At 35.2% G+C, this 23,383-nt stretch overlaps 1 protein-coding gene across 10 annotated transcripts in view; it reads left to right on the forward strand.

Annotated features, from left to right (window-relative positions):
• The window catches only part of RYR2 (ryanodine receptor 2), a 435,368-nt gene that overhangs the window by 374,033 nt on the left and 37,952 nt on the right, over positions 1-23,383 (forward strand). For all 10 annotated transcript variants that reach the window (XM_040597875.1, XM_040597877.1, XM_040597881.1 and 7 more), the window contains 7 exons: positions 4,816-4,915; positions 5,820-5,899; positions 7,927-8,003; positions 11,362-11,435; positions 19,541-19,621; positions 20,600-20,688; positions 22,248-22,376. In XM_040597875.1, the coding sequence (XP_040453809.1) occupies positions 4,816-4,915; positions 5,820-5,899; positions 7,927-8,003; positions 11,362-11,435; positions 19,541-19,621; positions 20,600-20,688; positions 22,248-22,376 (630 nt within the window). The remainder of the gene's footprint in view (positions 1-4,815; positions 4,916-5,819; positions 5,900-7,926; positions 8,004-11,361; positions 11,436-19,540; positions 19,622-20,599; positions 20,689-22,247; positions 22,377-23,383) is intronic.

The raw sequence follows: 23,383 nt of genomic DNA on the forward strand, positions 1-23,383 counted from the left end.
ATAGTAAGGATGTGGACGCACTGTGTAGGAAACAAAACTAACTTCCCAGAGAGGAAAATATAAATGAATGATGGTATAAACATGACAACATCAGTAAAGATATTGCTGCAAGCTGAAATGGAAACATTTTAACCAAAACAAAACAAAAAGTAAAGGTTTTATTTCAGGATATCTTTATTCCTATGCATTTGTAGCTCAGATTCAATGCTATTTTAAGACAAAGCAGTATTTTCTTTAGTATATGTTTTCTTATTTTATAACTATATATTGTATGAACATCTATTTGTAATATGACATGATTTTTTTTTTAATAAAGATTGTTCAAATGCTAGAAAATTTGAACTACAGTGTTGATAAGACAATCTTTACTTTGTGCCCATGTGGATTATCATGCTGACTATTTATTTTGAGTAACATAGTTAAGTCATAAACTAATGATATGACCTGATAAATTTTTCCTCCCAGGTGTTTATTACTGGGGAGAGTCAGCAGAACATCAGTATTTTTTTCTCTGAATATTGGTGTGAACATGAGAAATAATTTTGATGAATAATTGCTATAATTCTTGTGTCTTTTCAGCTGTTATATTATGAAGCTTTTTGCTGTCTTGTCTGAAATCTGTTAAAAATTCATTAATAAGTTGGTTTGTTCCTTTTCAAGTCTCTTTTTTTCCCAGATACTTTTAAGATCAATGTTACTTCCTTTCCTCCCATCTAACTATATTGCAAAATACTTATACTAATACCAAAAAAGCTGAATGTTGCTTACCATTCATCCAGTCAAATCAAACAACTTTTTTTCATGGATGTTTTTCCTAGCTACATTTTATTTTTATTATTTGTTTAGCACCAACAGTTATAAGGATGAATGCAGGGAATATTTTCACATTTTATGAAGTCATTAAGATAGGTAAAAACATACTTTTACTTAATAATATCTAATAAGTCCCCTACTACAGGAAGGCTACCAGTATTCTAAAGTCTTGTAAAGATTTATTACATTCAAAATAAATAGCTGTAGTTTTGAGGAAATAAAAAAAAAATGTTAATAGACTGCCACTGGCTGCATATATCCAAGAATGTGTTAGTTAATTTATGAACCTATTTGTCATTTTTAGTGATGATACTTAGACACTACTTTCAAGCGTTTTCAGAAGTTTTTAGTTGTATTATGGAAGTAATAGTAAATGATAGAAGACTTAGAGATGCCTGGTGTTGAGACCGGTCAGTATTCCTAAACTATGGAAAAGGACATAGAACAAGAAAGCACAGCAGGTGGCAGAGAAATAGCTTTAGAATAGCCATTCATTTGTTATTAAATTAACTTTTGATATTAGTTGTATTGCAGTAATTTTATGTTAGCAGTTTAGTAGTCTTTACATTTCCTGTTTTCGTTAGTTTTGTATTTTGCCATCTCTACTTTAAAAAAATTCTTCTGTTGTATGATAATTTCAGTAATTAAAGGATTCAATATATAAAGGATACTTCAACTCAGTGAGCTATAAAAATGGCAGCTAGTTAAAAATTATTTTCAACCAGAAAAATATCTTTTGGGGTTAAGACTTTCAGCAGAAGCAGAAGTATGAGTGTGAAATTACAGGGATTAAACTATTTCTTCAAGTAATATGGAAAGCATGTTTGATAACATAAACTCCTCTAACACTCTTCAAATCCTACATATTTAATTTTCAGGAGTTATTATGCAGTATGTTTTCATTTTGTGCGTACTCTTTTTAGAGCTGATGAAGTCCAAAAGGAGTGATTTAGGAAAAAATAACATTTATTTATAGAGTTTAAAACAGCATGTATTGATCCTAAAGGCTTGATATATATAAAGATATATGTTTTAAAATATATATAAAGATTCTATTTGAGTACTTGATGTTATATTTTAATAACACAGCTTGTACTCATGCATGCTTGACACTGAAATTAAGAGATGTTTTGTCAGTGTAAGATGTATCTAATAATATTTGTTCTCTGAACTAATCAGAGGTCTTGAAAAGTATAAAACATGAAGACAATTCAAAGGAAAAGCATTCATCTTAGGATAGTTGAGTGTGAAAGTAATTTCTTCCCTATCCATCTTTATATTTATTCTAGTTACTCTTTATGTTAACATTTCATATTAAGAAAAAAAGCAATGACAAAGCCCACTGTAGAAGTAGGATCATACACCTGCACTCCATGGCTGCAAGCTGCAAGTTGCAAGCAGCAAACAAACCTCTCCATATGGATTAGTTCCAAGGGAAAGTCCAAGAATCATTCTTTGAATCTCTGCATTCAAGGAGTATGGTGAAAGTTTCCTTGGTTTGGTAGGTTGCTGGAGAAAGTCTATAATGTGAGAATACAGGTACAAACATTTCTAAGTTGTCAGCTTTTTCCTATATAAATGGAAGACACCCAAGATAAAACAGACTTGGGTTTGAGTTTTTAGGTTTTGGTTGTTTTGTTTTGTTTTGTTTTTTTCTAGTGAATTACTTTAAATGTCTCATTTAGTATGAAGTATTTTTTGCTATTGTTGTGATGGTTTTGTGAATAACAGAAAATTCAAGCTACTGGCTAATTATTTTGGTCGGTTTTTTGACATCAAATGGCAAGCACAATAAAGTGCAGAAAACGGTGTTGGTAGACAGATAAGAGTGTTAGCAGTAAGCACATATTAGAGAAATGGAAGTACGGGGAATGGCCAGCAGCTCTATTAACTTAGTAGACTTTGTATGCAATGGGTGGCCCACTTCATATCAGCGCTGCCATCACACATATATATTTATATATATGTATTAACATTCCATGAAGAAAGGAACAGTGAAAAAGCATTGTCAAGCTGAAGAAGGAACCATGGTCTTTGGGGGTTATCATCAAAGTAATGGTTGCTTTTAGAAGAAATGTTTGTAGTGGCTTTTTTTATTGTTTTGGTTTTGTGGTGGTGTTGTTGTTTTTTCTTCTTCTTTGTTTGCTTTATTACTAGTTACCTAGACAGCTTTATTTCCATGGAAAATGCCACTCTTCTCACTTTAAGCTGTTTGGCAATGCCTATTTCTACTGTTCTTCTATAGTGCCATTGCAAGAAGTGTGCGTACCCATTTTTTCAGTCTGTAGATTATGCAGATGCATCCTCACTATAAGCCTTCTTATAAAGTTACCTCCAAAATATTGTATAATGAAAGTAGCGTAGCTGATGTTAGGCTTGTGAACAAAAGTGAATAATAAATCTTTCAATGGAATAAAAACGAAAGATTGTTGGGTCTAAAAGTAAAAGTAACTAGAAATAGGAAACAGTTTTTTTAAAAAAGAAACACTGATCAATTTTCAGTGGCATCTGAAGCAAATGAAAATATTTTATTGTAGCTATACTGACCCTGTATGTCATGATTTTCTGGTGATTTGTGTGTGTGGTGTGTGCGTGTGTGTGTGTGTGTATGTTTCTGTTTTGTTTTTGTTGAACTCCCAGGAAGAGGTTTAAACATGAAGGCAAAACTTTCAAACCTTAGCATGGCTAAATATGAAGCAAAGCTGCCATTCTTTTTTTTTTCCTTTTTGTGCCTCCATCTAGATCTGTCACATAATTTAAAGAAAAAAGAAAGATACAATTTAACCACAGGAGAGCTAATAGTGTGAAAAAAAAAAAAACAACCCTGATGAATTTTGTTTCCGCAGCACGATATTATCAAAGATTTAAGAAACAAATTTGCCAGCCTCGGCGAGAACTCTCTGGTAACAGCATAAATGTCTGTGTTGGTTTGCTTTTGAGTTAAAGGTTTCTTTTTCATTCATTTGAACATATTTATTTTTTTACCTCTTCTTTTTTAATTTATTATTCATACCCTCTATTTAGCAAGCCTTCATTTTTTAAACCTCTTCCATCTTCCAATGTCTTTTATCCGTAACTTGGATGGAAAGTTTATGGCAGCAAAGCTGTCATTCTGGCTACTTCTGCTGCAGCTGTTCCTGCTTTTAGGTCATACATGTTTTGGGCGTTGTGTTTTTGGACATGATACCAACTGATTGTGTCATGTTCCTTTTGAGTAAGCTTTTTACCACGCCATCTGATGGACTCACTGTCATAGGGCTCTATGCAACTTCCATTTTGCAACTTATACTGCTTAGTCATCCTCAATTCTCCAGCAAACTTCGATTAACTTGGTGAAAGTTCAAACTCATCTGGAATTAACTGTGCCTTTATGTTTGCTCTTTATGTTCTTCTTTATGTTTTCAGTAGTAGTTTAAATTATAAAGAACAAACTTCACCATTGCTCAAGCAACGCCATGCAGTATTGTTTGTTGCCGCTAGAGAATGCAAAATATAAAAGCACAGTGTATTCTATCGAATATTCTGTTGGCAGGGTGGGCTATCTATATCATAATATAATATGTTTTGAAAAAAATTCTGAGATGCTTCTGTTACTCTGGTATTCAGCAACAACTTGCAACTCAAGAGCCGCATACTGAGCAGTATGAAGTTATGGTCACACTATAGAAGATTATTAAGAGTATGAACTGTTGCACAAAAACACGGCACAAAAGTGCAAGTTTGATATATGCAGTATATATATAATGAACATGGGCTTTGAACTAACCTAATGATTTACAATTGAGACGACTTTTTTTCAGATAAACTGCTAAAAGCATATTAAAGAAAAATACCAAGGGGAGACTATTATTTGAACATGCTAAATATCTGTTCAGTAGCATTGTATGTATTAAAATGTCCATGATGTTGCCATAGAGCCCATATACTAAGAGAAAACCAAAAACCTTTGGAGAACTGATAGTAATTGAAGTCCTCATCTTAAATGACTGGAATTTTTATTAGGAAAAAGAAATGGAAAAGCAAAAACTCCTTTATCAACAAGCCAGACTTCATGACCGGGGTGCTGCTGAGATGGTTCTACAGACAATCAGTGCTAGTAAAGGTAATGTTTTTTTGTGTAGATTACATATTAAACCTTATTTCTAATGATCTTTGAAATTATTATATTTCTTATTGGAGCTGTGTTATGTTTGGCACTTAAGTTTGTTTCAAAAATTATTATAATGAATAAATCTCATGAGGTTATTGTTGTTGCTATATTTTAATAATTCGTTGTTGTTGTTGTTGTTATTATTATTATTTCGAGAGGAAGTGTGAAAAAGTTCATAGCTTTAGCAGTATGCAATGACAAAAAGAACTCCAAATTCTGGCATGTGTAGAGTTCTGAAGTAGGTGTAGGCTTTGTTCCTTTCCCCCCCACACACTTCCCAAATACCAACTTTACCGGTGTATTTTCACAAGTGTAAAAGATGCTTTTGTCCCATAGACACCATCTTACTTCTTAAGTTTTGATGCTTTCGTTGTCTGTTCTGTGATTTGTTTCTACAGCAGTGATATTTTAAAAAAATCCTGTTTACAAATTTCATTTACTGTAACTAAATGCTTTGTATCACTGTCATTTTCTGAAGAGATGGGAGAATATTTAGACTGGCATGCAGAGTGGACACACTGTTAAACTTGAAAGCTAGCTTAAAGTAGTGCACCCAGCCTTAAGTCAACTGTTGGATGCTTTAGCAAGTGAAGCATGATTTCTGTTCATTGAGCTGAGTTATTCCTGTCATATCTTACTTCTATTGTGTGCTGTGTATACATTACACTGTGTCTGTAGGCGCTCGGGAAGGTATTAAGTCACACTAGAGATCATGAAAGAAAAATACATCTGTTTTACAAGAGAAACAAGAAAGGCTCTCCTGATCAATTACAATTTCAGTAATTATATGGTTAAGTTAATAGAACATTCTTATTTTTAGATATGATCTAAATGTATATTTTAAAATAATTTTAAGGTGAGATGGGGCCAATGGTTGCAGCTACCCTAAAGCTAGGGATTGCCATCTTAAATGGAGGAAATTCTACGGTTCAACAGGTAAGGTACTAATTTATTTTCACCCATTCTAGTCAGTATAGATCTTTATACCATGATTGCTATTATTGTAGTAGTGCATTAAGTAATGTAACTATTTGTCAGATGCCGCTTATCCTCTTAATCTTGTTCCCAGAAAAAAACAGTGCACAAAAGTACCTTGTTTGCTAGTTATATATTTCTTATTCATATAAGCTTATCTACAGAACACAAGGCTAAAAGAAATTTGTTTGGCACTTCAGCTGGAAGGGGGAAATTTTATGTTAAGTAATTAACTTCTAGGGGAATTCTGTGGGTGGGAAGGATTTCTTGGGAGATTGCCGTTGTCGTGTAGCCAGTAGAGGGAAACTGTTGACCCCGGTCTTCAGCAAAAAAAGTGTTACACAACTTCAGAAGTCCTTAGCTTATGCCATGGAGAGTGTTGGTGATAAAAGCAGAGAACTCAAACTTGATTCACTAATCTATAGTAAGATAATGTGGTGAGCAATGGACATGTTAACAGTATTCTGCACTGTTGAAGTGACATAGGGAGTGCCTCCATCTAGGTCTGCAGCATGTTTCAGGGTTCTGTACTAGTTGAAGGTTCCCAAGTCCAGAGGGCTTCATACCTGCCATTACTGCATTGCTGTAGGACAGTTTGAAGAATACAGACAGTTGGGAATGGTTAAGGTCCCAGGTTAAAAAACCACTGAAGCAGCTGAATGCAGCAAAAATAATGGCCTTTTCAGGGGCTATAATTACTAGGAATTGACCAGAAAGGCCAAAAAATGTGCCTAAAAGTATCTGCTTAAACCATTGCTTGTTCTTTGTTATGTCATGAGATTAAATTACTTGGGGAAAGCATGACACTTGTACATAGTTATTTGATCTGAATTTCTAATGCTGCAATCTGGATTTTTTAAAATGGTTTGATAAAGCCTTAACTAATCAGAATGCTGGAAACAGTTATTGGTGTGGTTAAAATAATACTTGCACTACTAGTCTAAATTATATACTTACAAAAGCATCAGTAATACAGCTAGAATTGCTATTTTTTCAGTTGCGTCATTTCTACATTTTTTTCTCTGGTGTTATGCTCACCTTTTCGATTTTCCTTTAGGTCCTAAGATCAACTCTTCTGTCTTCCTTGGGAAGAATGGTATGGGTGGGGGGAGAGGTACAGAAGTGGTTTTGAAAAGTCATCATCGTCCTCTGGAGTTCTTTGCTTTGATTAGTTTGGTGTTGGTGATGGGGTTGTTCTATTTCTGTGATCTTGGTTGACTTGGGGTTATGTGGTTCTGTTTTGATAACACTGTCTGCTTATGTGCTTTCATTTTGGAGGTTACTTATTACCCATTTTTCCTATTTTTGTTATTTGCAGAAAGAGTTTTAGCTCATTCACAATGTGAATTCTTGTAGCGTTCCTACTAAAATACATCTTTGACCACTGTGATTTTTATTCACAACCGGGACCTCTGGTATCATCCTATACCTTCAGTCAACAATACAGTGCATTCTAGAATGAGAGTTCACTCCACTGGATGACTTCTTGTCATCTCAGTCTGATCAGATAGATATTACACATTACAATAAAGCTAAAAGAAATTTTAAAAATTCTTACATGACTACTAACACACTGTTGAAGCTAAAATAATCTAAACCAAATGGAGGTTATGACATGCCCAGTCCAGTGCTGAAATGGTAGTGTCAGTACAAATTTGTGGCCTTGTAATTGCACGACTGTGTTTACATTAAACACTAAATTCTCCTGGCTGTATTGACTTTAGTTGCTATCTTTATTTTCCCATGTTTTAGCAAGGAATATCCAAAATGGATCCTTTTCTTTTCTGTAAAGGACATAAGCATTAAATATTCTTTTTATTTTACATATCTGGATTTTTTTCTGCACAGCTCTCTTACCTTGTTTGTAAATATTAGAAGTATTTCAAAATACCAGCATTACTAGTAATCTAGAATCTGTGTAGTATTGTTAACTATATTAACACATAGTATAAATATTAATTCTCTGCATAAATTATTTGTGTTTACAGAAAATGCTTGACTACCTCAAAGATAAAAAGGATGTGGGATTCTTTCAGAGCCTTGCTGGTCTTATGCAGTCCTGTAGGTAAGAAAATATCTGCTCTCAAAATGTATTATTTTACATTTAGGTTTTATTCCAGGGGATTTAGAGTTTTGGAAAGATCATATACATAATTTCTGCAAACCGCACCTGGGGACTGTAATGTACTAGATTTGGGGTGAAGGACAAGGTGGTGTTCAGCGTATGAAAATATTCATATGATATGGATCTACCTTTGTAAAAAAGTTCTTTTCACAAAATGGCCTTTGTGTCTATTTGAGATATGTCAGAAAACAACTCTAGAGTTAGGAGCATTCTTCAGGGGCAGTTTCTTAAATCTGGAAGTATCCTGTAATCCTGCAGAGACCAGGTTAATGATCAATGTTAACTAATCATAATGATTTTGGAGAAACCCAACTGTATTAGAAATATTAATAGGACCTTTTTAGAAGGCAGAAAAAGGAATGAAATATTTTGTTTTAAGAAACTGTGAAGGTACTATGACTCTTTTGTCCATTCATGCTTCCTCATATTTATATTGATTTTCTACATAAAAATACATTTCAATGTTTTGTATATTATTCCTAAGAATATAATATTCCTAAGAGTAATCTATATCAATAAATAATGCATTAATGAACATGAAACATAGGACTGAAGGGGATTCCTGGATCTAGCAGTTCAGTCTTCTGTTATGTCAAGTGTACCATGTTATATTCTTTTTCCTTAACACTTCCTTTGGCCAAGTTTCATTTTGCAATCAGTGAGGTTTCTTGCCAGCAGAACTGCTGCTGTAGTTTATCTAGATTCATCTGACTTTCATGAACATTCTTGCTTATGAACAAAAGTTATCCATGGCTAGTGGACACGCTAAGCCATGAGAGGCAGAACTCTGCAGATTCACAAATGGAGATATGTAAGAGTATATATATGAGAGGCAGAACTCTGCAGATTCACAAATGGAGATATGTAAGAGTATATATATGTTCCTTAAATCTGGTTAGTTGGATACATATTCCCCTTTGGCAGCCTCAGTTTTTCAGAATGTGGACCGAGGGGAACACTGAGTGGAACTAATAATGACATCGTTTCTTAATGGACCTTGCTGCTTGGATGGATGAATCGCATGGGTGAACAAGGAGCTCCTGGACAAAATCAAACACAAGAAGGAAGCCTACAGGGGGTGGAAGCGAGGACAGATAGCCTCGGAGGAACACAGAGAAATTACCTAAACAGCCAGGGATTAGGTTAGGAAAGCTGATAGAATTAAATCTGGCCAGGGACGTCAAAGGCAACAAGAAAAGCCTCTATACGTACGTCAGTGATAGAAGGAAGACTAGGGAAAATGTGTGGGCCCTCTCTAGGGGGAAATGGCAGATCTGGTTATGCAGGAGAAGGCTGAGGTACTCGATGATGTTTTTGTCTCAGTCTTTCCTGGCAAGTGCTCCAGCCACACTGCACAAGTTGCAGAAGATGAAGGCAGGGGCTGGGAGAATGAATAGCCACCCACTGTAGGAGAAGATCACATTCAAGAACATCTAAGGAACCTGAAGGTGCACAAGTCCATGGGACCTGATGAGATGCATCTGCAGGTCCTAAGGGAACTGGCAGGTAAAGTGGTTAAGCTACTGTCTATCATATTTGAGAAGTTGTTTCAGTCTGGTGAAGTACCCACTGACTGAAAAAGTAGAAATGTAACCCTCATTTTTAAAAAGGACCATAAAGAAGACCCAGGAAACTACAGCCCAATCAGTCTCACCTCTGTGTCCAACAAGATCATGGAGCAGATCCTCCTGGAAACTATGCTAAGGCACATGGAAAATAAGGAGGTGACTGATGACAGCCAACGTGCCTTCACTAAGAGCAAATCATGCCTGAACAAATGTGGTAGCCTTCTACTACAGGGTTGCAGCATTGGCAGAGAGGGAAGAGCAACTGACATCATCTACCAGGGCTTGTGCAAAGCATTTGATGCTGTACCACACAACATTCTTGTCTCTAAACTAGAGAGATGTGGATTTGATGGATGGATGACTTGGTAGATAGGGAATTAGCTGGATGGTTGCACTCAGAGAGTTGTGGTCAAAAGTTTGATGTCCAAGTAGAGACCAGTGACAAGTGGCATTCCTCAGGGGTTTGTACTGGGACAAGCACAATTCAACGTCTTTGTCAGTGATATGGACAATGGAATGACACACTGGAGGGAAGAGATGCCATCCAGGTAGACCTTAACAGGCTTGAGAGGTCGGTCCATGTGAACTGTATGAAGTTCAACAAGGTCAAGTGCAAGGTCCAGCATGTGGGTCAGTGCAATCCTAAGCACAAATACAGCTGGGCAGAGCATGGATTGAGAGCAGCCCTGGGGAGAAAGACTTGGGGGTGTTGGTGGATGAGAAGCTCAACATGGCCTGGCAATGTGCGCTTGCAGCCCAGAAAGCCACATATCCTGGGCTGCATCAAAAAAATATGGCCAGCAGGTTGAAGGAGGTGATTCTCCCCCTCTAGTGCAGTCTCATAATAACCTAGCTGGACTGCTGTGTTTATCTCTGGAGCCCCCAACATAAGAAGGACGTGGACCTGTTGGAGTGGGTCCAAAAGAGGGCCACAAAGATGATCAGAGGACTGGAGCACCTCTCCTCTGAAGTCAGGTTTAGAGAGTTGTGGTTGTTCAGCCTGGAGAAGGGAAGGCTCTGGGGAGACCTTATAGCAGCCTGCCAGTACTTAAAGGGGGGCTACAAGAAAGCTGGAGAAGGGACTTTTCCCAAGGACATGTGGTGCTTAGACAAGGGATAATGGCTTTAAGCTGAAAGATGTTAAGCTTAGTTTAGATACTACAAAGAAATTCTTTACTGTGAGGGTGGTGAGGCGCTGGCACAGGCTGCCCAGAGAAGCCGTGGATGCCCCATCCCTGGCAGTGTCCAAGGCCAGGCTGGATGGGGCTTTGAGCAACCTGGTCTAGTGGCAGGTGTCCCTGCCCGTGGCGGGGGGGGGTGGAGCTAGAATATCCTTTGCCTTTGACGTCCCTGGCCAGATTTAATTCCAACCCAACCATTCTATGATTCTGTGGTTCTATGAAGTGGGCTATAATATAAAGGTTGTCAATAATATGGCTTCTTTGTAACCTCTAAAATGAGTGTGTATATCGTAAACACATCCTCTTTTTTTGGTCTATTATAAAGAACTAAATTCTATTGTCATTTGCAGGGCAGAAGCAGGTTAAGCCTGTAAAGCCGAGTTTCGTGATCTTGTAGCAGACATATATTAAGCCACTGAAATGTATCTTCCTGACACTAGTATGCTTATATACTTTAATGAAATCACAGATCCTTCTCTGTCTTTCACAGAATGAAATATTGCATATATTTAATTAATTACAGGACAAATGTCATTTTTCTTATTGCAGTGTTCTTGACCTAAATGCATTTGAACGTCAGAACAAAGCAGAAGGCCTTGGCATGGTGACTGAAGAGGGATCAGGTACTATTGATTTAACAGAAATGATCCATGAACTTTTCTCTTTTACATTTTGCAGAAGCAAGCTGAATTTGAAAGAACCTTGTAAATATATATCTAGAGGCTGAAGCTAAAATATGATTCCTAAGAGTGGTTTGTGTTTAATTGGCCTACCTAAGCCCATGCTTGTCAATAGTAAATCACTAGCATGTGTGGAGTTTCAGAACCGCCTCAGAGGACTCTTAGCCGTTGTTATGAAGAAGTGAAGGCATTACATATAAAATTTAAAAGATATTTTTGTCTAGTTACAAACAGCAGTGTTTATGCATGTAAAATATTTCAGAAGTCCCTACTTAGTTTCAGAATAAAAAGAAATCAAGAGTTCCCACCTGATTTCTTAAACAGTTTTGGCTGTTTGAATGGAAAACAGACAATGTAGTTAAGCTGTAAGTCAAATAGAAGAGGTCAAGGAAACTGTATCTACTATTTGGAAAAAAATTCTACTGGGAAAGCCTTTTCTTTGAAATAATTATTTTCTGTTTGTCTTTGGGGACATATTTCAAAATTTTTGTTTTACTTTTGACTTTGAACCAATTTGGCTTTCTACCCTCTGTGTTGTCAGTTCACTGTCAATTTCTTTCTTCTGTCTGACAGTAAGTTCTATTACTGCCTTACTGTGATTGTCTGGAAACGTTAGGTTCATTCTCATGTGACTTAATAGAGCTACCAAAGCACATTTTCTCCCCTTACCCTCAGTATTTTTTACAGTGCATTTTTATGTTTAAATCCTACAGTGATCTAATCTTTTAACATGTTTTTATCTTAAAAACAAGGTAAAAAAGCTTGACTGTGTAATCATTGTTGCATTTGGGGGTTCATGATTCATACCTGTAGTACTATATCTCTCTTTTATGTGGCATATTTCTTGAATATTCAACTGCTTGTCTCAAATCAAAAAAATGAACTATTAAAATTCACTTCAAGGCCAATCATAAATGCTGCTTTTCCGAAAGTGCTCCTTCTTGTCTAAATTGTAGATCAAATCCTGCTAGACTTACATGACTAAACAAAATAAAGTGAACCCATGTGGATAAAATTTGGTCACAAGATTGTGGATTGAGCACTGATGCTGCAGCTATCTGGCATATAATGTTTTGGCCATTACTTTCATGTTTTACTGAAGATTATTCTGCACAATGTTTTGCTCCTTTGGACAAAATTTCTACTACTAAATAATGAAATTAATTATTCATAATGTTGAATTTTGAAATGGACTATCAAGATATCAGCTCATTTTTATTTTGACCGCTACCTTTATTTCTAGAGTTGACTCATTTTGCATGCATATATAGATATATCTTTAAACACTGCATAATTGACTCTACCTATGTTAGAGTATTTTTGTGTTTCCTCATTTGAGGGATTATTTTTTTATTTTTCTGTTTATTTGATCTGTCTCTTTAGTACAGAACTAATTTTGCCAAAACCAATGCTAAATATATTTTGTATTTGCTAAGAACAATTTCTCAACTTTTTTTTTTCTTTTTTCCCTGTTTCTTTTTTCTTTGAACTAATTGTCCTGTCCTCCTTTCCTCAGTCATCACTCATGAGCGTGGTAATTATTAAAAACAACTGCCTATTCTTTATTTTTCCTGCTCTTAGCTTTGTGTCAGCACTGTACAGCTCCTGAACACCATTAGATTTTTTGTTCCTGTAAAAGTGTTAAACTAGTGGGTTCTTTTCTATTATTATTACAATTGTTTATTCCAAAATTATTGGTTTTTGTGTAAACTCTCCCCACTTTGTTCTTCCTTTCTCAGGATTTGCACAGTGACTGGCACACTAGATGTAAGAGCAGCAAGCTTTTTTAAACTCTTTTCTTTTTCTGTTCTTTTTTTATTTCTTTTCATTTTAATGAGCCCAGTATTTGCGATGGATGAATGTTTAAAAAAAAAAAAAAAAAGAAGTATACTTATACATACACAAAGCCTTGTGCTCTAGTCCTCCTGTAGTATTTATGTTGTGTATTGAATGTGGCTTTATCGCTGCATTGATTGTGCAAGCCCAGGAAATCAGTGGTGGATCCAGTGAGGATTTGAGGGTGGTTAGTAAGGAGAGGACTTGCCACTGGCTTGGTTTATCTAATGCAGTCAGGAGTTGATACAAGAAAGAGGTGGTGCGTCACTAATTGTAGAGGAATCAATAATGTTTACAAGTGGTTGGTTCTTCCTTGCTTAGAAAGCTACTTGATGTGTTAAGGTTCCTATACCTCAAAGGTTCCTTACTTCAAGTAAAGGAAGAGCTCTGTGGGAGCAGTTGCCATGAGATGTTCCTGTCACCCTGAGGAATGAGAATTTAAAATACAAAATGTGTGTACCATTCGGTAGAAACAATAAGCTTAAACACAGCAGATGTCTTTTCATTAGCCAAATGTTGGGGAGAGATGATCTGGATTTCCATTTGTTTTCTCAGTGGAAATTCTTTATTTGGCCTATTAACAAAAATCTACACTTAGGATCATGTGGTTTTGTTTTCTTTGTTACTGAGCAGCAGCAATGTCAAGCTACGGTAATCACACTCACTATGTCAATGATTTCTTGGCACAAAGGGATAATATTTGCTAACAGCATCTTTTTTGTGTATTAATATCCAGCTATTGAAAATTCAAGAAAACAGAACAAAGCAAAGCCAAACCATAAAAGACTGTACTTTTCCTTTTCAGGCTTACGTTATTCTTGATATTTTGCTACCTTCTAATAATAATAATAATAATAATTTTTATATTATGAAGCACACCTTTTTCAATTCATTGAAAAGTAGTTTACATAAGAGCTGTACAGGTACTGGTATTGATACCTGATAGCATTATGAAAGCCCAGCCAGTGTGTCTGTGGGGAAACTCCTGTAGTGAACAGTTTCAAAATAATCTAGATTTTATGGGATACCTGAGATCATATGCCTGTTTGCAATCCTGTGAATAACCATCTGTGAATACTACAAAGGAAGTACCAAAGATGTGGAAATGTTTTCTCCCATTCCTTTTTTGAGGGAGATACTCTATAAGTAATTACTCTTCAATTAAAGATCACTTTATTGATTCCCAAGGGAATAATGGGATGGAAAATGTGCACTGTAGCCTGTTTCTCATGTCGCCTGAATCTGATGCGGAAGCATATTAATGAGTAATTGTCATTGAGTTTACAACCTCTATGTCTGAAACTGTTCTTGCCAAACTCAAAGAAAAACTGCTGATGACAATTATGGGAATAGCTTTTCCTCAAGGGCAGTGCTTGTTTCTGGTCCCATGTCAACCTTGGCAAGAGGTAGAAAGCCCTGTACTGAGTCAACATGGATGTGAGATATATTGCTCTATTCCAACTGTTTCTTTGTGCTGTCTGCATTGTAAGCTCCTTGTCCTGATATTCCTCTGACTGGTACTACCTTCCCTTTCCAAACCCTGGAACCCCCACTGGTAACAACATTGATGGTTCTTTAGCAAACGTGTTTCTTACTTGTTTTCGTGATGTACTCAATGTTGTTTCTTCTGTATGTATTTTGTTTTGATTGTTCTGTTTCCTTTTCAAAAAAAGGGACTTCAAAACCAAAGACATATAGCAATGCATATTATCTTGCAATGGGTTTCAATTTTTCATTTCACATTCATGCTCTATGCTCTTTCACCATGAGTCACAAAAATCTTGAAAGTGCAATGTTTTTCCTCTTTGGAGAGACTTGTTTTATGTATCATGTAAAGTAAAAAAATTAAGTTGTTAAGTTCACACTTAGATTATTTTACCTTTCTTTCCTTTTTTTTTTCAGGAAAGCTATATTTTTTAAAAAATCTTTTAATATTGTATCACGACATTAATTTGTTTCTTTGTAAATTGTCTGAAGGTGTATTTTAATAAAATGTAATTTTAGAATGAAGTTTGATGTAATAGTAGGTCTCAAAGGACTTTCTATTAAGCTGACTGAGAGTGGTAGACATGCCATAAAATAAATAGCTAGAATGACGGTACAGATCAGGGCTGTTTTCAGCCATTAATAATGTGAAATCATGAAATATGCTTTTTTCCTTCACCAACCTAGTCACACTTAATGTGGATGTTTAAATTCCACATGATCCACTGTAGCCTACACTGAAGGGGGTGTTTTCCACCTTTATATCACTGTATTTGAATCAGTGTTTACATCTGAAATGGAACTTCAGTAGCTTCAGTTCAGAGACATTGTTGTGTCACCCAGTGAGAAAACAAGTGCTTTTCTTATATGAATTGGATTGTTGAGAAGTCGAAGGCATGTAGCACTCACAGTCCAACCCAATATTGCCCAGGTCTTGTGATAAAAATAAATGCAATTGATTTATCATGGGAGAGCTTTGCTTTTGCTTAACAGCCGCCCAAAAGGAGCCCTGTTCCTTTCTGAGAGCTGAAAGGATTTGTATGTTTCTGTAATACGTAGCATCAAAACATTGTTTCGGAGTAGTAATAGAAGTCATATCTTTTGCCACTGAGGACTGGGGGTGGAAGAGGGAGAGAGAATTATTAAACCTGGATACATGCACTTTCAAGGAAAAAAAACATGTATTTAATTTTTCGTTCAATTTTATTTTCAGTTCCTACACATGATATTTCTGTTTCTATACATCACAAACACAAGCTACCAGTTTTGCAAAAGCTACAGGCTTAAAGCCTTCATGTGCGTAGCCACACCATTTACACACAGCATGAGCAATGGCAGCATTTTAACATCTGAGCAAATATATGCCAGAATATATATCGTATCAACAGAAACTAAAGAACATGGTTTCATGACAACCTAAGTCATACTATATGCAGTGTGTATGTTTGTAAGTACATTATCTAGGCAAATCTTTGTATGTACTGGCATGAATTGGTGTGCACAGCAGCAAAGGTTGTTCTGTTAGATTTTATAGAAGGAAATGGATCTGTACGTCAGTTCTGTAGTTTCCAGTGAGGTACCACTTGCCGTCAGGAAGTAACATCTGACAACTAAATTCCTGTCAATACTGACATTGGGTTTAGTCAGATTTTGATCAGCTGTAGAAATTGAAAACCAGGATTATTTTAAATCTTAGTGTCACCAAGCTGTTTGAAACACAGGGGATTTTGCTTCATTTTAAAATATGTAAAAATATTTCTAAAAGGTACAGACCTTTCAGCATATGTGAAATGATGTACCTAAGTGTCTTCTGATTTTGCAGAATTTTGCAATAACTTGTATTATTTTTGTGTTTTATTTACAGTGGAGCTAATTAAAAGACCCTTCCAAACCCTTCCAATACTAAAATTGGAATTTATTTCAGAGAAATTCCTAAATTCTAGTGGATATATGAAAAGCAAAAAGATCGCTTCATAGATTAATCTGTACAATCATTTTAACTTGAAACTTCTTTTCCTTCTTGTTCTGAAAAATCTTACACAAGAGGGCAAGAAAAATAGAGGTGGAAAAATATTAAACTGTAACTTATTCTGTAGACCTATTAATACAAACGGCTTTAATTCAGTGATTTCTTGATATGCAAGAAATACGCCATTGGGCCTTCTATGGGCTTAATTTTTCCAATGGTGATATGTCAGCAATTTTCCTTGTAGGTTATTTTTTAAAATCATCACAATCTTTGGCAGTCAAGCTACACACAAACAGGCTCCACCAAATATTTGCCTTTCTGTAATGCTTATTTTTGCAAAATATAAATATTCATCTAGATCAACAAAGCATGTGACTCCAAGCGTAACTTCAAGCGTGACAGGAGTTCAGTTAGAAAAAAAAAGGATATTCTATGCACTGGCCTTATGGCCAGCAACATATGAAAGTATCTTACAGGTCTGAACCTGCAGGTAATGTTGACTAATACATTTCTAGGCACCTCTTGATTTTGCCTTCTCACCTTCTCAGGCATATATTGTATGTATACGTTAATAAGCATTGAAAGAAATATTAGTTCATTTTTCATTGTTTAATTAGCTGAAAGGATTTTCAGTCTTCTGTGACTGAAAAACTATATATATGGTATTTATATCTGGGATGGAGAACAATGTCATGGAGTGTCATTTATAGTATTGAGCTCATTCTTGCAGAAAGAATTGTATATTGTTTGCCATAACTGTAAATGCACAGCTGGAGTTAGGAGGAATAGCATTTTATCTTTCCCTATGTTACAAGAAACTGTGTCGGCATATACTTTGGAGAGATACCTGCTCTTATTACCAAACATCATGTCTTGGTAGCAACAGGGAAAACTGAAATGCTGTACTTTTAAAATATTAATATTAGTTTTCAAAAATCATTTGCATCCTAATCCTACCACGTATTGAAGATTCTCACTTCAAAATTCACAGGCTGTGGATTGAAAAGTCCATTAGCTTGAACCTGTAATCATTCATGACTTTATGTACAGTTAAACTGATCATGTTCATGTTTATATATATTCCAGGTTGTACTAAATAGTGTTTACAATTCAGCTGTGTCGTGGTTTAACAAAATGACATCATTTGGTAGGGGATACCCCTGGGGTCAGCTGTGGTCAGCTGTCCCGGCTGTGTCCCCTCCCAGCTCCCTCTGCCCCCCAGCCCACTCGATGGTGGAGTGGGGTGGGGAGCAGAAAAGGCCTGACTGTGCAAACAGTGCTCAGCGGTAATGAAGACATCTCTGAACCTTCGACACTGTTTCCAGCACAAATGCAAAACAGCCCCATACTAACTACTATGAAGAAAATTAACTCTGTCCCAGCCAAAACCAGAACAAGCTGTAATAAAGTATTTATAATAATATAATAATTTACAAATGTAGACATTATAATTAGTTATTCACCAATATAACCGTATGTCAGTAATTGTTAATGTAATTATTAGTCAATCATCTTTTTGAAAAAAGCTTTTTTTCCCTTAATTTTTAATTCACTTACTCATTCTTCTAGTTTCCTTCTGTTCACACACTAAAAATATTCTTTGTAGACATGAGATTTAGAAGTTCAGATAAAAGCCTAAAGTATCTCTTCATTAAAAAAACCAGTATCCTAAAAATTCTTTTGCAGTTTGCTTACATTTTTATCTCTTTTCCTTTTGTTATCTACATATAGCACTTGGCCACATATTCAAATGACGTGTATTCCTACAAAGTAGAGGTTTTTATGGCTGCTGGTTTTGTTGCCATACACATTCCAAATACTTTCCCAAAGTCCTAGATGGCAATTTCCGTACTTTCAATAGGTGGCCTTTATTGTTTTGAACACCTCTGTTGTTGTGCTCCTATGTCATTTTATTAGCTGTTCTCCATTTTCCTCAGTTGTGGTTGTTTTCCTGGGTGAACGATTGTTTCTCCTCCTCACGTGTCACTGTACAAAGTTAACTGTATGTCCTGATGTAATTGAAATAATGGTGTGTTAATTAAGGCTTTTTACTATACTGTTTCCTGTGAAGAATCAAGAAAATAATTTGAAGCTCTATACACTTGGATATTAGCTATTTACCAAAAAAATGAACTGAAGGGCCTAATTCAGAAAGCACATCGGCATTTGTTCTAATTCTTTGTAAGTTAATTGCTTTATTTTGTCATGGGAGACGAATGTCCAACATCCATTTTGTGACAGCAGTGGACAGGTACTAAATCCTCAAATATTTCAGCCTAAATGATTCTTGAGAATGCACACAGGTGTACATTTCATGGGTTATTTTAGATTATTTTAAAATCTAATAGTTTATTTGAGAAATTATTTTCATTACTGTTCAATGAAATTTCTTTCTGGATTTTTAAATAATTTGTTTGTTGATGAATAAGAACCAAATTAATCCAAACCTAACCTTTGTGTGTAACGCAGCATTCATGCCCAGCAAACTCAAACAAGAATGTAAATCATGGTTTGTTTGTAAAATGTTGCCAAGCTCATGCTGCCGTATTTATAAATCAAAAGTTAAGTTTCATAATTATTATTTTCTAACCAGATAACTATCTGTCAAGTACAACTATGTGCTTCAGATAGATTGGTGGTTATATATTTTCTCTCCCCTTCTCTCTTTCTTAAAATTAAATGTGGAGGTATTTTTTAGGGGCTGTGGGGTGGTACTTGGCAGCCTGTGATAATCTGCTTCCATCTGGCCTTTCTACAGGAGAAAAAGTGATGCAGGATGATGAGTTCACCTGTGACCTCTTCCGCTTCCTTCAGTTGCTTTGTGAAGGACATAATTCAGGTTTGTGGGCAGGCTGCCAGTCAGCTAAGCCAAGGTGATGGTAACTAAAGATAAAAGCTCTTCATTGCTGAAGGTTTGGCAACCTTCATAAAATATCATGGATCGTGGAAGAGCTGCTAGACTGTACATGAAAGGAAAATATTTATTTTTTCCAGTTTTCTTAATCAGCTTTAACTTTCTAGAAAAGATAATGGTTTTCAAAATAATGAGTTTTGGATCCTGACCTCCTAGGAAAGGTAAATAAAGATAGGAAAAGGTACATGGTTTATAACTTCTAGACAGTGAAGGTTCAGAGGAAAAATATATTTATTGTATATTTATATATAAATATATAAGGTATATTTATTGTTTTTTGACATTTGTATGCTTTCTAGTGTGCACTCTTTGGCACAAATGTCTGTTAGAATTGTGTGTGAAATTACAACATAGATGATGCCTTTCTTGAAGAAGTAGCACTGATTTTAAAAATGCAAAACCAAATTAAACAAATACATGATATTAAGCATATTTTTATTGTTAATGTACATTTCCCTGTGTTGTCTGTATCGTTATTAGGGAAGGAAAAAAAGGTTTATTTGGCTCTTGGATGTATTTATGACTTTGTAATCAGGAATTTTACAGTTAAGCAAATTAATTTTGCTTTTGCTTAACAAAATACATACTAGGTATAATTCTGATGACATTGATGAAATTCTAGAGGTGTAAAAGTAGTCATAAATGGATGAAAATAAGACCAAGATAAAATTCTGTAGACAAAACAGATAATTGGGCTTCTGGCTTCAGGAGTTCACTGGTATGTGATCTCTGCAATAAAATGCTGGAACTCTTAAAAGATTTTTTTAAAAAAAGTTAAAAAAATCCAATCTTTTAAGCTATACTTTCCTAGATCATGTTAAATCAGAACTAATTAACAGGAGTAGTTGTGTAAGTCTTTAACACTTAAATAAATTGAAATCAAACTTCTATTTGAATTTTTAGATTTTCAGAATTACCTGAGAACTCAAACTGGTAACAACACAACTGTTAACATTATCATTTCCACTGTGGATTACTTACTAAGAGTTCAGGTAGGTTAATTATATATGAATTGAGTAGATGAAAATAATGACTTGCAACTATACAATACTTACTGTTGTTTTAAAATTTATTTAATTTATTTGGATAATAAGGCAGAAGTTTGTACGTGAAACTCCGACTTCCTTTATTTCTCTGGAATTTCCTTCAGCAATACATGATTTGTTGCCACAGAAGTTCTTTTTACAGCAAAATCATCCTTCATCCTTATCAGAAAATACTGTTTTATTAGATGAGCACATTTATTGGTCATGACATTTATTCTGGTCGCTGTAGCCCACGTTGATGAGAAAGGCTGTAATTCTTTACTGGTTACAGTTGTTCAACAGTTGTTATCTTGTACTGTGGGAGTCAAAGATGACGTAAGTGTGAAAGGCTGATTTCAGCTATTACATGCGAGGTAGCAGTGCAGCCCGTTAACCAAGAGCAGGCAGAAGGTAGATACGTGCTAACTGTGTCAGTGAACACCATTAGGTGGTTGTTGACTGATACTACCCTGTGACTCAAAAGTGTTTTGTGTAGTACATGTTAAGCTTCAGCTGCTTATTCATCCGTGTTCTGGTTTAGCCTGAACACTAGGATGCTGTATGGATAGTCATGGGGTGGCGTGAAGCAAAGCATAAGAACAACACATCATTTTCTAAGGAGGAAAAAAAAAGCAAAGAATAAAAACAAAAGCAGAAGGCTAGATTAAAATCCGTTCAACCCTCTAGTCTGAATTAGCTCCCTAATCTTTAGGTATGAAAACACTACATTGTCCCAACCCAGTAGAAAGGAAGGAAAAGAAATCTATTTTGTTTCCCGATTGGAGCATGTGAAAGACATGAAAACATATTTTGTGATAAATGTTAATCACTTCTACCTATTATTCTTATATTTCCGAAGATCACTGTGCATGATATTTTTTGTATGTTTCTTTTTTAATTTACCTAGTTATGTTTCCCCTTTAATGATACATTTACTGGGTCTGAAAATTCCAGGCTTTGAAAATTTGTGGTTTTTAAGTTGCTGCTGTTACCAATGTTGTTTTTTATCCTTATGTGTTCTGCAGAAGTTGTAGGGACAATATAATGTTTTTCATTCCATTGCTTACTTTGTTGAAACTTTAATAAACTTGCCTTTGGGGAAGATGGAAAAAAAATAATAGTCATGCATACAAAGCAACATTTGCTCCCACTGTTGACTAGGTGTCAAGCACATGGTATAAAAAGAGCGTGTTTAACAAACAGCATGCAGCATGGTAGTACTACCGAGTCCTCTTCAGAATGCACACGGTTGTATTTCTAAGAGCAGATACCAACAGATTTATTTATTTATTTATTTTAAAAATTATTTACTTAATTTTATTTGTTTCATGATTGATTCCCTTGAGGTTCTCTTCAAGAACTAAAATTCTTGAAATAATACTGGAGAATCTTTTGGGGGGGCATTTAAAATTAAGTGCTTTGCAGAGCTAGAATGCTATCTGGTGTTATTTTTCTTGATGAATAACAGGTTAGAGGCAGCTTGAATCATAATTTCTTTGTGCTTCTCACAACTCTTTTTTTTTTAGGAATCCATTAGTGATTTCTATTGGTATTATTCTGGGAAAGATGTTATTGATGAACAAGGACAACGAAATTTTTCCAAAGCTATCCAGGTTGCAAAACAAGTTTTCAATACTCTTACGGAATATATCCAGGTAAATTAGTTTCATTGGAATTTTTTAGATTTGAAAGAAAATTAATCATACTTTTGGCATGAAGATGTAAGGAAGCTAGATATAACATAGATAGAAACATAACAAATGCACTTATTCTTCAATATATTTTAGTGCATTCATTTCAGTAGGAAGTGAAGTCTTGAAGTACATATAGCTGTCACTGCTTTTTTGGAACCTTAACAGTTTAGTCAAATTTGTAGTTACTAGTAAATAATCATCCTTTGGTTGTATGCAAGACAGTAGAGGTTTTGGTTTTTTTTGGTATTTTGTTTGCTTGTATGTTTGTTTTAATTTAGCCTAGACTGCAGCAGTGTTACCCACTTTAAAGTCTTCACTTTTAATCCATTGAGAAACTAAGGTCAATGCAAAACACAGTTACTATTTAGTCAATAGAATATTAGATTTTATTTTCTGTCAGGAATAAGGCTGTTTTGAGGCATCACTACTGTGCTTGAAATGCTGAAGTCACACATTACATTTGAGAATTACAGAGATGTACTTGAGGTGGACTCTGCAATAAATGAGATTGGGATCAATTCTTTCAAAATAATGTAGTGGTTCTTCCATGATTTGTTAGGAATTCAGTGTAATTTATTTCTTAATTAATTCTGCATGTAAATCAGTCAACAATATTACAGTTTGTTTCTGCATATAAGCAGCAGGTTAGAGAGGATCTCATTAGACTGTTGGGTGTCTATTATACTGTTTTCATTCAAATGAAAACAATTATTATGAAAATAGTGTTTTATAATTCATGAATATGAAATGTGATAGAATAGGACTGAATAAATATTAATAGAGGCAGCTTGTGTGTATGCCTATTTAGTGTATACTTATTTGCAAATCAGAAGTACATTGTTAGCTGGTAAATATTTTATTTCTTACCCTTTGGGGCTTCAAAAGATTTTGTATTCCTGCTTTTCAGAAGTTGGAATTTTTGGAAAAATATTCTTTAATACTGTGTTCTACAACAGCTAGAAAATTCT

The sequence above is a fragment of the Falco naumanni genome, chromosome 6, assembly GCF_017639655.2.
Source record: "Falco naumanni isolate bFalNau1 chromosome 6, bFalNau1.pat, whole genome shotgun sequence".
Classification (NCBI taxonomy): domain Eukaryota; kingdom Metazoa; phylum Chordata; class Aves; order Falconiformes; family Falconidae; genus Falco; species Falco naumanni.